This window comes from Macaca nemestrina, chromosome 6 (assembly GCF_043159975.1).
Source record: "Macaca nemestrina isolate mMacNem1 chromosome 6, mMacNem.hap1, whole genome shotgun sequence".
NCBI classification, from domain to species: domain Eukaryota; kingdom Metazoa; phylum Chordata; class Mammalia; order Primates; family Cercopithecidae; genus Macaca; species Macaca nemestrina.
Genome location: NC_092130.1, coordinates 180531983 through 180547860, shown reverse-complemented (window position 1 = coordinate 180547860; position 15878 = coordinate 180531983). Strand labels below are relative to the sequence as shown.

At 45.7% G+C, this 15878-nt stretch overlaps 1 protein-coding gene and 1 pseudogene across 22 annotated transcripts in view; one reads left to right on the top strand and one right to left on the bottom strand.

Moving 5' to 3' along the window:
* The window catches only part of LOC105464584 (probable palmitoyltransferase ZDHHC11B), a 125793-nt gene that overhangs the window by 20255 nt on the left and 89660 nt on the right, over positions 1-15878 (bottom strand). For 17 of the 22 annotated variants that reach the window (XR_011625190.1, XR_011625189.1, XR_011625183.1 and 14 more), the window contains 4 exons: positions 13035-13122; positions 12111-12145; positions 6240-6327; positions 754-788 (listed from right to left, as the gene is read on the bottom strand). The exons of 4 other annotated variants lie outside the window; for them this stretch is intronic. Coding sequence is in view for 4 of the 18 variants with exons in the window: in XM_071099143.1 (XP_070955244.1) it covers positions 754-788; positions 6240-6327; positions 12111-12145; positions 13035-13122 (246 nt within the window). In the remaining 14 variants the exon portion in view is untranslated. The remainder of the gene's footprint in view (positions 1-753; positions 789-6239; positions 6328-12110; positions 12146-13034; positions 13123-15878) is intronic. One more of the 22 variants, XR_011625192.1, reaches the window with a different exon arrangement.
* Positions 2335-3007, top strand: LOC105463274 (signal peptidase complex subunit 2-like; annotated as a pseudogene).

Sequence of the window (15878 nt, the reverse complement as noted above, 5' to 3'; positions counted from 1 at the left end):
AAAATATAAAGTTAGTATGTCTTCATTTTATGGAAAGGAAAATGAAATTGCAAACAAAGAGTAAATAACTTAGCATCATGTGTGAGTAGATTTCCTATTACTCTATGTTCTGTGACAAGTGTATCCTGTACTTGAGATTCTCTGTACTTGAGATATCCTGTACTTGAGATTCATAACAAATGCATAACAAAAGAATATGCATTTATTATGGCTGCACAATATTATTTCATCAAGGAACAGGGTACCCTTTAGAATGTATGCTTAAAACCGGATCATGGTCCTCTTTATAATGGTCCTCTTTCAGCTTTCGTAGTTTGGAGGGTGAAAAAGTGGTGTGCAGTTGGGCTGGAATTGTGCAGTGTTGGGGCAGAGCTGTCATTAGTGGATATATTTAGAGTTGAAACGACAAGACCTAATTCTCAATGAATCCCTATTAGAAACATTAAAATACATTCAGTCTCACAACATTACATGTGTTTAAAGAAAGAAAATAACTACACTTGGCCTTATTTTTGTGTATACGTTCAAATGTTATTTATGAAGAATTCTGTAATTTTTTTCAAGTAAGATAAGTGCAATACGCTACATGAATGGCTATAAATGTTAAGTGAAACATTTCTACTTTCCATTATGTCATCAGCTTCTTGGAAGACATTAAATAGAGGACATACTTTCCTAAGTAATTCTAGTTCAGGCAAGGGTACAACTATGTTTCAGACAGATAAAACATTCCCATTAAACTTACAAACTTACCCAAGTGAAGATAGACTTGGGGCATCATCTGTTTCCTGTGGGAAAGCGAAGCAAAATTCATAGGATGAACAAAGACCTTGTTGACATTCAACTTATTCTCAAACAAAATTCAAGTTCATTACTAGTCAGTTCTGAGTAACGGTACATTAAGAATGCCTGGACATGGAATAGGATCTCAGTGGTGGGACATCACCCTTCCTCCCAATCCTTGTATTATGGGCTGAACTATATCCTCCTCCAAATTCATAGGTTGACATCCTGACAACCAGTGACCTAGAATGTGGCTGTATGAGGAGACCGGGTATTGAAAGAGGTAACTGATGTTAGATGAGGCTATTACGGTAAACCCTAATCCAGAGTGACTGGTGTCCTTATAAGAAGCAGAGATGATGACAGAGACACAAACAGAGGGAAGACTGTAGGAGGACACAGAGAACAGGTGGCCATGTACAAGGCAAGGAGAGAGGCCTTGGGAGAAACCAACCCAGCAGACACTGTGCTCTGGGACTTCCAGCCTCCAGATATGTGAGAAAACACATTTCTTGTTTCAACACCCCATGTGTGGTTCCTGCTTGTGGAATCTCTAGCAAAGAAAAACACCTGTTATATGTGCACACACATTGTTTTCAGTGCTCTTGGGTAAGAACCTGGGAGTGGGAGTGCTGGGTTATATGATAAGTATATGCTCAGCATCTGAAGCTTTGCCAGAGCGCCTGCCAACGTGGCATCATCTTTCATCCCCATGAGCAATGGATGAGACTTTCAATTCTCCCACCTCTTCACCAACACTTGGTATTGTTCATCTTCCTTTTAATTTTTTTTTTAGAGACAGAGTCTTGCTTTCATTGCTCTTGGGTAAGAATCGGGGAGTGAGAGCGTTGGGTCATATCAAAAGTACCTACTCAGCATCAGAAGGTTTGCCAAACTGCTTGGTGATGTGGCATCATCTTTCATCCCCATTAGCAATGGATGAGACTTCCAGTTCTCCCACATCTTCACCAACACTTGGTGTTGTTCATCTTTTTAAAAATCTATTTTTTTAGACATAGGTTGCCCAGGCTGGTCTCAAACTCCTGGCCTCAAACAATCCTTCTGCCTCCTTGGACTCCCAAAGTGCTGGGATTTCAGGTGTGAGCCACTATGCCTGGTTTACATTACAAATCATTTTTTATTGTAGCCTTTCTAACATGGGTGCCATGCTATCTTATTGGGGCTTTTGCTTGTGGATCCCTGATGGTAAATGATGTTGAGCACCATGTGCTTTGTCATTCATATTACGGCCTTGGGGAAGTTTTGTGTTCAAATCTTTTGCCCAATTAAAAACAGAGTTTTCTTGTTACTGAGTTTTGAAAATTCTTTAAATATTCTGGATACAAGTATATGACTTGTAAATATTTTATTTCAGTCTGTGGCTTATATTTTCGTTCTCTTAATGGTGTCAATTGAAGGGAAATTTTTAAATGCTTAAAGTCAAATTATTCTTTTTTTCAGAAATAGTGTTTTTGGTATCTATCAAAGAAAACATTGCCTAACAGAAGATCACAAAGATATCCTATGGAGGGAGATGCAGAGGTGGACAAGATGGCGGCAGCAGCTGCCCGGGCAGGAGGCACCGCAGTGGTGGTGGTGGCGGTGGTGGGGCTGGCGGGGGTTCCAGCTGTGGGACAGGCAGAGGCCGTAGCGGCATGTTGGATAAATGGAAGATAGATGATATGCCTGTAAAAACTGACAAGTGGGATGGATCAGCTGTGAAAACTCTGGATGATTCTGCCAAAAAGGCACTTCTGGAAAAATACAAATATGTGGAGAATTTTTGTCTAATCGACGGTCACCTCACTATCTATACAATCTCCTGTTGCTTTGCCATAGTGGCTGTGACTTGGGATTATACGCATCCCTTTCCAGAGTCCAAGCCCGTTTTGGCTTTGTGCCTCATATCCTGTTCTGTGATGATGGGAATTCTGACCATTTAGACCTTATCTGAGATCACCATCTTTCTCGTGGCCCACAGAAAAGAGCCTACAGGAGTGGATTCTGGTGATATCTGGGAGCTGCCCTCCAGTCTTAAAAGGTTTGATGGCAAATACACCCTGAAGCTGACCTTCATCAGTAGGAGAACAAAACAGCAGCGGGAAGCCCAGTTCACCAAGTCTATTGCTGAGTTTTGACCCGAGTGGGACACTGGTCATGGATGCATGAGCCTGCAATGTCCAGGCTCCATGACAGTCTCACCATAGGAAGAAACATTAAATAGCCAATTCCAAAGGTAGTCCTCTTTCTGCTGGATCTTGCTGAATTACTGAACCGGGTGGTGGGGGAGATAAAAATAACTTAAAATGGGTAAAGTAAGAACTGTTAAAAAGTCCATGTTTTGTCCTGAAATTTTAGTCTATTCTGGATAAACACGATTGTCTGACACAGATATGAGAAGTTGTAGCTCTGATGTCTAGCTGTAGTCACCTCGGAATTCTGTTTGCATTATTTTAATTTGCTTTTCTGCAAAAGCATTTTTGCTAAAAGTTGTACAGACTTTTCCCTTTGTACCTACCAATACTTTATGTACTACAGCTTTGTGCCATGCAGCATTTTAAGATACAATTTAAAAAAATTATTAATGTGGGCCAGGCGCGGTGGCTCAAGCCTGTAATCCCAGCACTTTGGGAGGCCGAGACGGGCGGATCACGAGGTCAGGAGATCGAGACCATCCTGGCTAACACAGTGAAACCCCGTCTCTACTAAAAAATACAAAAAAAAAAAAAAAAAAAAAAAAAACTAGCCGGGCGCGGTGGCGGGCATCTGTAGTCCCAGCTACCGGGGAGGCTGAGGCAGGAGAATGGCGTAAACTCGGGAGGCGGAGCTTGCAGTGAGCTGAGATCCGGCCACTGCACTCCAGCCTGGGCGACAGAGTGAGACTCCGTCTCAAAAAAAAAAAAAAAAAAAAAATTAATGTGTTGCTGACACTATTAATTCCTATTTGAACAGTTAATGTGTTACTGACTCAATTAATTCCTATTTCCTGTTTCCTTGAAGAATTCAGGACACAACTCCTTCTGTATGACAGCTTTCCTTCACACACTATTTTTGTGGGTGTGTATATATCTCACTTGGGGAAAATTTTAAAAACACATTTCAAAAACACATAGCTTTTTAATTTATTTGAAACAGACCTTCTGCCTGTTACATTTTGTGCTCTTAGCCAATTTAAGAGGTCGACTGTATACTTAGTGTTAAAAAAATATACTCTATGAGTTTTCTAGGGATGTTAAACTTTTCTCTAAATATGAGGTCTGTGATGGATTCTGCATTGCTTTCTACGTGGTACTGAGCTGTGAGTGTTTGGCATGTGGTTATCAAGCTGCTGCAGCACATTCATTAGAGATGCTTCCATTTCTCGCCTGGGCGCGGTGGCTCAAGTCTGTAATACCAGCACTTTGGGAGGCCGAGACGGGCGGATCACGAGGTCAGGAGATCGAGACCATCCTGGTTAACATGGTGAAACCCCATCTCTACCAAAAAAAAATACAAAAAACTAGCCAGGCGAGGTGGCGGGCGCCTGTAGTCCCAGCTACTCGGGAGGCTGAGGCAGGAGAATGGCGTGAACCCGGGAGGTGGAGCTTGCAGTGGGCTGAGATCCGGTCACTGCACTACAGCCTGGGCGACAGAGCGAGACTCCGTCTTTAAAAAAACAAAAAGAAAAAAGAAATGCTTCCATTTCTCCCCATTGCCTTGTCTTGGCACCTTCCATTTAAGCCAAACAGCAAAAATGTTAACAAGGGCTTGTTTCCGGAATTTCCAGTTTGTTCCATTCATCTACTCAGGCTGTCTTCTTGGGACAACGCTGTCTGCAGCCGCAGGCCCACTCCAAGGGGAGGCGATGGACTGCAGGTCTGTGGAGCGCAGCACAGGGCTGTGCCACGGACGCGGGTGCCAGTGAAGTCACGCTCACTTTCAGACGGAATTCTCCTCCCCGAGGTGAACAATGAACCAAGGGAGTCGTTTTTATAGGATTGTCCTGTAGCCCACAGAGATGTGGGCTTGGGATTCAACCTCATGCTGAGCGGATCTTCTCTGCTTCAGACCAAGCGTCACGTGGCTTCACGCGAGAGTGACTGTAAATCATCATCTACAGCGAGACGCTGCGGAGAGACCAAGGGGACTCACGATTGCACCCGGGCAGCATGCGTCCACGCGGACGATCGCAGGCAGAGAAAATCCCGTGAGCCCGTGTGCCACATGGAGTGAGGGAACTTTGGTGGCTGAGTCTGGGTCGGGGAGGGCTGGGGGCTCGATCGGTTTCCACTGAGTGTGTCTCCAAATCTTCTCTGGAAGTGCAGGCAAGGGGCAAGGCTTGGACGCCAGTGTCGCTGTTCCTCCAGGCTGGGCTGATCCCTTTTCACTTCCAAGTCTCAAGAGCCTGTTCCCTGAAGTCTGGGGAAGTGTGGTGAGGTGGCCCTGCCCCCACAGAGAAGGGGAAGTCACCTGTAGCCTCCAGAAGTTGGCCGCCTCACAAAGCCTGCTCAAAACAATTTCCCCACAGCCTAGCACAGTGGCTCATGCTTGTAATCTCACTGCTATGGGAGGCTGAGGCCAGAGGCTTGCTTGAGACCAGAAGTTCCAAACCAACGTGGGGAACAGAGTGAGACCCCATCTCTTAAGAAATAAAAAATAAATTGGCTGGGTGTGGTGGCACACGCCTATAGTTTCAGCTACTCGGGAGGCTGAGGTAGAAAGAACACTTCAGCCCGGGAGGAGGAGGCTGCAGTGAGCCCTGATCCCACCACTGCAATCCATCCTGGGTGACAGAGTGAAATGCCATCTCTAAAAATAAATAATGACCCAGCAGAAACCACTGGAATCCAGCCCCAGAGCAGGAACAGAAATACGTGGCCCTAAAGCCAGCAGCCGTGCTGGTCTTTCCTGTGACGGACAGACACGGAGTCCATGTAACACACACACACCATTCACACATATACACGACCACACACCACACACAAAACCACACCCCCATAAACACACACCCCGACATACCTGCACATGTGTCCACACACACATCTCTATCCCCATCTGTCTCCTACACACAGTCCTTCCTCAGCATTTTATTTTAAAAACATAGTACATGGATTCTGCCATGGCTAACAATTTCCCTCCATCCTTTATGACAGCACTGTCCCTCGCTGTGTCTTCTGGGCACTTCAGAGACTGCCCTGGGCATCTGCCCATCACCGCAGCCTGACGGTGGCGCTCCAGTGCTGGGGGCTCCCGCTTTGGTACCGTCTGTGTCTCTCACCCACAGCTGGGAAACGTTCCTGCCTCTCACTCCATCTCTCTTCCGTGCTCCACCCACCATCATTCCCATGGGAGCAGCACCCTTGGACACAGAGTGCTTCCATCTGAATACTGCCTTAACCTCAGCTTGGGGGACCTCAGACCACACATTCTGCACACAGCCCTGTCCTCGGGTTGCAGCACTCGTGCCTGCAACTTACCCGTGCCGTCGAACCCCCTTCCGGGTGAACAGTACTGGAGAACGGACTGGGGCGCCTGTAAATCTGCAGGGAGTCCCTGGCATTGACTCTGGTGGGGCAAGCAAAAGGAGAGAAACACATCTCAGCTTTGTGGGAGGCTCAGGGCAGCACTGGAGGCCACAGAGTGTCCTGTAAGCACCACTGCTGGGGCCCACGTGTCTCAGAACCTGGAGACTAGCAGCTCCCAGGAAGTTGTGTGAGTGCTCCCGGGTTACTGCACAGTGGGAAACAGAAGGAGTTTTTGGTGTAAAGGCCCAGGACTCCTTCCCACTTGGATTCTGTAAAGCAGTGCCTCCCACAGTGTGCGAGCCCCGCCCTAGACCAGAGCCTTGGACAGGTTGTGTCCTCAGTCAGTGTAGTTGGGCTACACTGAGCTACAAGGTGACTGTAATTTTATAAAACACCACATCACGCATGTCACAGGGGCTTCAGGTGGGCCAGGTGACTTTCATTTTTGCCTAGGAATCTTTGCTATTCCCACATTTTCTACAATGTATATACATTGATGTGGCAATCATTACACAATTTTTCAATTTGTTTTGGCTTTCATAGAGAAAGTTTGCAATTCTGGTAATAGTTACGTTCCTATTAATTTTGATAAAAATGCATCATAGAGAAAGCATTTTTATATTTTACTTAAAAGACCACAGTTACACGGTAGTTCAAAGTGAAATTCAAGTGCTTCGGATCTACACAGTAGTTCTGCCAATCACCCTTCTGAGAAAAGCAATTTCATAGAAGACTTAATGGGTCATTTGAAAGGGAATGAACTTTTCCCAATAAGCCATACACCTCGACTGCTGAACTAAGCAAAAGTCTACATGAATTCTCTGCAGGTGTGATAACTACCAACAGGGCCTTGTCCAGATCCAGGGAAGCTCTCCATCCCCTGGCTGTGGAGTAAGGGACGGTGACTTTTCCAGGGACACAGGCCCTGTCTCTTCTGCCCAGGAAGGTTTGGGCCGAGCCCCTGCTGGTGTCTGTGAGGGCTGGGGCTGGTGCACACCTGGGGAAGGGGGGCTGCGTGCCACTTCCTGGCCATGGTGGAGAGTCTGGCTTCTGGGACCTTTGCTGCTTCTCTGTGGGGGCTGTGATGTGGGCCCCTCCCTATGGAGAGTGTGTAACTAAAGTAACTGCAACCTGAATTCCATGTGTCTAGGACCTGGACAAAGTCATTTGAAAGCTCATATGGAAAAATAAATGTGTAAGGATCGTTGAAAGTAAATGAAAAATGAAAAAATCTTAAGATGCTTATTTGCCTGCAGGATATTAAAATATAGTAGCTAAATAAGGTACCATAATTCAAACAGATGGTACAGCTCCAGGACATAGACCCATGAGACAGAGACGACCATCCAGACACAGACCTGGGCCTGTGTTTAGGGAATCACAGTGAACCATGAAAGGGGTCTTTCAATTTGAGGGGGAAAGGTGCAATATTTAATACACAAGGTGAAAACCACTAGTTACTTTGTTGGGATAAAATAACCTTATCTCTTATCTCCCTGAATACAACAATAATTCCAAGTGGCCTGAAAAATCAAAATGTAAAATAAACAAATCAAAATATGAATAATGTCTTCATCCTCCTCCAGCCCCTCTGCAAAGAAATAGAGATCACAAATAAAAAACAATATGCTCTCTGCTGCTCCCCCCGGGGCAGTAGAAGAAGGAAGAGGGCCGGGGGTCCCCTGCCCGCACTCTCCATGATGCCAGAGACAGCAAGGTGGCCAGGCGGCCACAGTGCAAGGCGACATTGGAGCGGCCTCAATTTCCACTGTGCCTCCTCCCAGAGCCTATCCCCCATGAATATGGATGCAAAAATCCTCAACAAAATACTAGCTAGCCGAATCAAACAGCATAACAAAAAGATAACACACCATGGTCAAGTGGGTTGCATAACAGGGATGCAGGAATGGTTTAACACATGCAAGTCAATAAATGTGACACTTCACATAAACAGAATTAAAAAAAAAATCCGAGATGATTTCAATAGATGCAGGAAAACGATGTGACAAAATGTAGCATGCTTTTATAATTAAATCACTCAGCAAAATCAGCAAAGAAGGGACATACCTCAAGGTAATCAAAGCCGTCTATGACAAACCCACAGCCAACATTATCCTGAATGAGGAAAAGTCGAAGGCCCTGCCCCTGAGAACTGGAGCAAGACACTTGTTCACCTTCATCACTTCTATTCAACACAGGACTGGAAGTCCTAGCCACAGTAATCGGAGAAGAGAAAGAAATAGGTCTGGAGTTCGAGACTGGCCCGGCCAACATGGTGAACCCTGTCTCCACCAAAAATACAAAAGTTAGCTGAGTGTGGTGGCGGGTGCCTGTAATCCCAGCTAAACGAGTGGCTGAGGCAGGAGAATCACTTGAACCCAGGAGGCGGAGGTTGCAGTGAGCCAATATCATGCCAGTGCACTTCATCTTTGGCAACAAGAGCGAAACTCCATCTCAAAAAGAAAAAAAAATTTTTTTAAGAGAAAGAAATAAAGAGCATTCAAATAGGTAAACAGGAAGTCACACTGTCGCTATTCTCTGACGATATGATCATATACCAGGGAAACCCTAAAGACTCATCCAAACGCTAATAGATCTCATGAATGAATTCAGTCAAATTTCAGGATACAAAATCAATTCACACAAATCAGTAACACTGCTATGTGCCAACAGTGACCAAGCTGAGAATCAAATGGAAAAGTCAATCCCTTTTGCCACAGCTGCAAAAGAAACATAGAAAAAAAACAAAAAAACAAAAACAACTTAGGAATACACCTAATGCAAGAGGTGAAAGAGCTGTACAAAAAAAGTACAAAAGACTGCTGAAAGAAATCATAGAAAACACCAATAAATAGAAACACATCCCATGCTCATGGTTGGGTAGAATCAGTATTGTGAAAATGACTATTGTGCCAAAAGCAAACTAAAAATTCAATGCAATTCCCATCAAAATATCATCATCATTCTTCACATAACCAAAACAAAACAAAAAACAAAAAACAAAAAACACGTAAAATTCTTATGGAATGAATAAAGACCACACATAGCCAAATAAGACTAATGAAAAAGAACAAGTCTGGAGGCATCACATTGCCCGATTCTGAACTATACTACAAGGCTATAATTACCAAAAGAGCATGGTACTGATATAAAAATAGGAATGTAGACGAATTGGACGGAATAGAAAACTCAGAACTAAAGCCAAATACTTACAGCCAACTGAGCTTCGACAGAGCAAACAGAAACATCACGTGGGGAAAGGACACTCTATTCAACAAATGGTGCTGGGATCATTTGCAAGCCACATGCAGAAGAATGAAGCTGGATCCTCAACTCTTTCCTAATACAAAAATCAACTCAAGATGGATCAAAGACTGAAATCTAAGACCCAAAACCATAAAAATATCGACAAGAGAACATCGCAAAAACTCTTCTAGACACTGGCTTAGGCAAAGAGTTCATGACCAAGAATCTAAAACCAAATGCGACAAAAACAAAGATGAACTGATGGGATTTCATTAAACTAGAAAGCTTGTGCACAGCAAAAGAAATAATCAGCAGAGTAAGCAGACAACTCACGGAACTGGAGAAAATACTAACAATCGATATATCCGACAAAGGACTAATATACAGAATATAAAAAGGAACTGAAACAAATCAGAAAAAAAAAAAAATCATCCAGTAGGGTGTGCTGGCTCACTCTTGTAAGCCTGGTCCTCTGGGAGGCTGAGATTGGTGGATCACTTGAGATTAACAGTCGAGGCCAGCCTGGCCAACGAGGTGAAATCCAGTCTCTACTAAAAATACAAACATTAACTGGGTGTGGCGGTGGGCGCCTGTTATCCCAGCTACTCAGGAGGCTGAGACAGGAGAAATGCTTGAACTCAGGAGGCAGAGGCTTCAGTGTATCATGATCACACCACAGCACTTCAGCCTGTGCAACAGAGTGAGACTCAGTCTCAAAAAAAAAAAAGAATCCCATCAGAAAGTGGGCAAAGTTCATGAAGAGACAATTCTCAAAAGAAGATATGCAAATGGCCAACAAGCATATGAAAAAATGTTCAACATCACTAATTATCAGGGAAATGCCAATAAAACCCTCAATGCAACACCATCTTACTCCTGCAAGAATATTCATAATGTAAAAACTCAAAGAATAACAGATGTTGACATGGATGTGGTGAAATGACACTGTTGGTGGGAAGGGAAACTAGTACAACCACTGTGGAAAACAGTATGGAGATTTCTTAAGGAACTGCTACTACTGTGCAACACATTGGAGCAATGAGCGTGCAACACAGTGAACAGCAGTAAGAACGAGTTGGGATTAAATCTTCCCCATGTACATGCTGTTCCATACCCAGGGCAGCTGGGTTGGGAGGATGAGTCCAGCTGGGTGCACTGATCTGTGAGGGGGGAGACCCGGGAGCCACGCGGTGACCTCAGTAGTCTGGGATCCCAGGTGTCTCTAGAGGAACTCCGAGCAGCTCCGAGCCATGAGGTGTGGGTGCTCCTTCTTCCCAGCACGAGGAGCCTCCCTCACACACCCTCCCTGGATGCTGTCCCTGTCTTTGGGCTTATGTCCACTGGGCCCTCCCTAGTTTGGCCATCTGGCCCCCCTCAGCAGCATGACCTCCTGGAATGGTGGCAGAGACCCCAGAGGTCCTGGGCCAGGACAGCAGTACCTGCCGGGTGCCCAGAGTAGAGGACGGGGCTGTTCTGTGCAGGCTGAGGTGGGCGCTTCCCCTGTGGGGCCAGCTGAGAATCCCTGTAGTAACGCGGGAGTACAGCAGGTAGGGTCAGGACCAGGACGTGATGTGAGGGCAGGAAGGATGCTGTGCCACAGTGTGTGTGTGTGTGAGTGCATGTGTATGTGTGTATATGTGAGTGTGTCTGTGTAGGAATGTGTGTGTGTGAATGTGGGTATGTGTGTGGGGTGGGCGTGCACGCCTGGGATGGATTCAGTCAATGACTTTTATCTTTCAATATCATTTCATTCTAAATTGTAGTATATCACTGCAGATGAAAAGTTCCTCAGGTTAGAAGGCAGAAGTGCAATATCTAAACCCTGAAACCCTGGGAAATGTTGTCTAAAGTAGCTTCTAAAATACAAAGTTAATCTGTGTTCATTATATGCAGAGGAAAATGGAACAGGAAACAAAGGTTAATAATTCACTCACCATCATGTGTGACTAGATTTCCTGTTACTCTGTGTTCTGGGAGAAGTGTATCCTGACTTGAGGTTCTCTGGGAAGAATCTGTACTTACCATGGCTGCAAAGAAGTTTCATTTCCTCATGGAAACAGGTTAGTGATTAAAATGTGTGCTTAAAACTGGGTAATGACCTCTATAACGGTCGTCCTTCAGCTTTTGTAGTTTGGAGGGTGACACAGTTGTGTTCAGTTGGGCTGGATTTGTGCAGTGTTGGGTCAGAGCTATCATCAGTGGACATGTTTAGAGGTGAAATGACAAGACCTGTGTCTCAACAAAACACTATTAGAAACATTTAAAAAATACACAGACTCAGCCATTACATGTGTTTAAAGATAGACTTAGAAAATAACTATGCTTGGCCTGATTTTTGGTCATGAGTTCAAATGTTAGCTATGAAGGATTCTATAATTTTTTCAAGTAAGACACAAGTGCAATAAGTTATGTGAATGGATATAAATGTTAAGTGAAACGTTTTGATTTTCTAATGTGTCATCAGTTTATTTGAAGACATTAAACAGATGACATATTTTCCTAAGTAATATGAGATAAGACGAGTGTGTAACTATGTTACTGATGGATAAAATAATCCGATTAAACTTACAAACTCACCCAAGTGAAGACAGACTCCGGACACCATCTGCTTCCTGTGGGGAAGTGAAGCAAAATGCATAGGATGAACAAAGACGTTGCTGAGGTTGAGCTTACTCTTAGAATTCATGTTCATTACTAGTCAGTTCTCAGTAATGGTACTTCAAGGATGCCTGGATCATGGAATAGGATCTCACTGGTGGGACAGCACCCTTCCCTCGAATCCTTGTATTATGAGCTGAACGCTATCCTCCTCCAAATTCATAGGTTGACATCCTGACTCCCAGTGACCTAGAATGTGACTGTATGAGGAGACAGGGTCTTGAAAGAGGTAACTGACGTTAGATGAGGTTATTAGGGTGAGCCCTAAACCAGAGAGACTGGTGTCCTTTTAAGAAGGGGAGATTATGACAGAGACAAAAACAGAGGGAAGACTGTGGGAGGACACAGAGAACAGGTGGCCGTCTACAAGGCAAGGAGAGAGGTCTTGGGAGAAACCAACCCTGCAGACACTGTGCTCTGGGACTTCCAGCCTCCAGATATGTGAGAAAAGACGTTTCTTGTTCCAACACCCCATGTGTGGTTCCTCCCTGTGGAATCTCTAGCAAAGAAAAACACCTGCTACATGTGCACACATGTTGTTTTCCATGCTCCTGGGTAAGAATCTGGGAGTGGAAGTGCTGGGTCATATGATAAGTATACGCTCAGCATCTAAAGCTTTGCCAGAGTGTTTGCCGATGTGGCATCACCCACAGCTGGGAAGCGTTCCTGCCTCTCACTCCATCTCTCTTCTGCGCTCCCCCCATCATTCCCATGGGAGCAGCACCCTTGGACACAGAGTGCTTCCATCTGAATACTGCCTTAACCTCAGCTTGGGGGACCTCAGACCACACATTCTGCACACGGCCCTGTCCTCGCGTTCCAGTGCTGGTGACTGCAACTTACCTGTGCCGTCGAACCCCCTTCCGGGTGAACAGTACTGGAGAACGGAGAGGGGCGCCTGTAAATCTGCAGGGAGTCCCTGGCATTGACTCTGGTGGGGCAAGCAAAAGGAGAGAAACACATCTCAGCTTTGTCGGGGGCTCAGGGCAGCACTGGAGGCCACAGAGTGTCCCGTAAGCACCACTGCTGTGAGGCCCACGTGTCTCAGAACCTGGAGACTAGCAGCTCCCGGGAAGTTGTGTGAGTGCTCCCGGGTTACTGCACATTGGGAAGCAGAAGGAGTTTCTGGTGTAAAGGACCAGGACTCCTTCCCACTTGGATTCTGTAAAGCAGTGCCTCCCGCAGTGTGACAGCCCCGCCCTAGACCAGAGCCTTGGACAGGTTGTGTCCTCAGTCAGTGTAGCTGGGCTACACTGAGCTACAAGGTGACTGTAATTTTATAAAACAGCACGTCACACATGTCACAGGGGCTTCAGGTGGGTCAGGTGACTTTCATTTTTGCCTAGGAATCTTTGCCATTCCCACATTTTCTACAATGTATATACATTGATGTGGCAATCATTACACAATTTTAGTTTTTCCTTTTGCTTTGGTTTTAGAGTGAACGTTTGTAAGTCTAGTTATAGTTATGTTCCTATTAATTTTGATAAAAATGCATCATAGAGAAAGCATTTTTATATTTTACTTAAAAGACCACAGTTACGCGATAATTCAAAGTGAAATTCAAGTGCTTCGGATCTACACAGTAGTTCTGCCAATCACCCTTCTGAGAAAAGCAATTTCATACAAGACTTAATGGGTCATTTGAAAGGGAATGAACTTTTCCCAATAAGCCATACACCTTGACTGCTGAACTAAGCAAAAGTCTACATGAATTCTCTGCAGGTGTGATAACTACCAACAGGGCCTTGTCCAGATCCAGGGAAGTTCTCCATCCCCTGGCTGTGGAGTAAGGGACGGTGACTTTTCCAGGGACACAGGCCCTGTCTCTTCTGCCCAGGAAGGTTTGGGCCGAGCCCCTGCTGGTGTCTGTGAGGGCTGGGGCTGGTGCACACCTGGGGAAGGGGGGCTGCGTGCCACTTCCTGGCCATGGTGGAGAGTCTGGCTTCTGGGACCTTTGCTGCTTCTCTGTGGGGGCTGTGATGTGGGCCCCTCCCTATGGAGAGTGCGTAACTAAAGTAACTGCAACCTGAATTCCATGTGTCTAGGACCTGGACAAAGTCATTTGAAAGCTCATATGGAAAAATAAATGTGTAAGGATCGTTGAAAATAAATGAAAAATGAAAAAATCTTAAGAGGCTTATTTGCCTGCAGGATATTAAAATATAGTAGCTAAATAAGGTTCCATAATTCAAACAGATGGTGCAGCTCCAGGACATAGACCCATGAGACAGAGACGACCATCCAGACACAGACCTGGGCCTGTGTTTAGGGAATCACAGTGAACCATGAAAGGGGTCTTTCAATTTGAGGGGGAAAGGTGCAATGTTTAATACACAAGGTGAAAACCACTAGTTACTTTGTTGGGATAAAATAACCTTATCTCTTATCTCCCTGAATACAACAATAATTCCAAGTGGCCTGAAAAATCAAAATGTAAAATAAACAAATCAAAATATGAATAATGTCTTCATCCTCCTCCAGCCCCTCTGCAAAGAAATAGAGATCACAAATAAAAAACAATATGCTCTCTGCTGCTCCCCCCGGGGCAGTAGAAGAAGGAAGAGGGCCGGGGGTCCCCTGCCCGCACTCTCCATGATGCCAGAGACGGCAAGGTGGCCAGGCGGCAACAGTGCAAGGCAACACTGGAGCGACCTCAATTTCCACTGTGCCTCCCCCCAGAGTCTAAGCAGCTCCAAGCCTGTGGCGCCCAGCACTGAAACAAGGAGATGGCGGCTCATCCAAGGCATTTAGGATGGAAACCAGTTAGTTTCAATATTCAGGACGGCATCTTTGCTGCTGAAGGGGTGTGAACTACCCTTCTGATCTCCACCACACAACACAACTGTTTTGGGAAGCAAGTGAAAGCGTGCAGGGCCGATGGCAGATGGGAGACAGTGCTGACGTGCAGCTCCCACCAGGACAGAGAGAACAGCATGTGGAGACTCACACTGCGGACTTCTGCCCCAGGAACCACCACAGAACCGTACCAGAAAAATAACAACAACAAATCACAGAGCCTTGAAAGAAGCCGCAGGCTGCTGCGATTCCACAGGACAGGTGACAGTTTTGCTGCTCTCTCGAAAGTGCTACCTCCCGGCTGGAGGCCAACCAGCTCGGGACATAAAAGCAACTCATGACAGAACAACCCTGCTCCTTGGAAGGAGGAAACGAGCTAATTCCACCTCCTGCAGCATCCTGGATAACCAGAGGTCCTGAGTCTGTCCACGTGACAACTTCACTGCTAGAATAACCAGTCTCTGAGAAAGTCACCACAGTAAACCTATCGACAGTCGAGGACCCCACAGAGTCCACTTCAGTCCCCTGTCACCTCCACCGGGGCAGGTGCTGCCATCCACAGCTGGGAGACCTGAGGACGGATCACATCACAGGCCTCTGGGCAGACACTCCCCAGCACCAGCCTGGCAGCCCTGCTGGGTGGAGAGACCCAGAAGAACAATAGCAATCACTGCTGTCTGGTTTGCAGGAAGCTCCATCTCCAGGGGAAGGGGAGTGCACAAATCAGGGACCACCCCTTGGGATTAAAGAATCTGACCAGCAGCCCTTGAGTTCCAGATCTTCCCACTGAAATAATCTACACACATGAGAAGGAATCAGACAAGTGATGCTGGTAATACGATGAAACAGGGTTCTTGTCCACCCTCAAAAGACCACACTAGCTCCCCA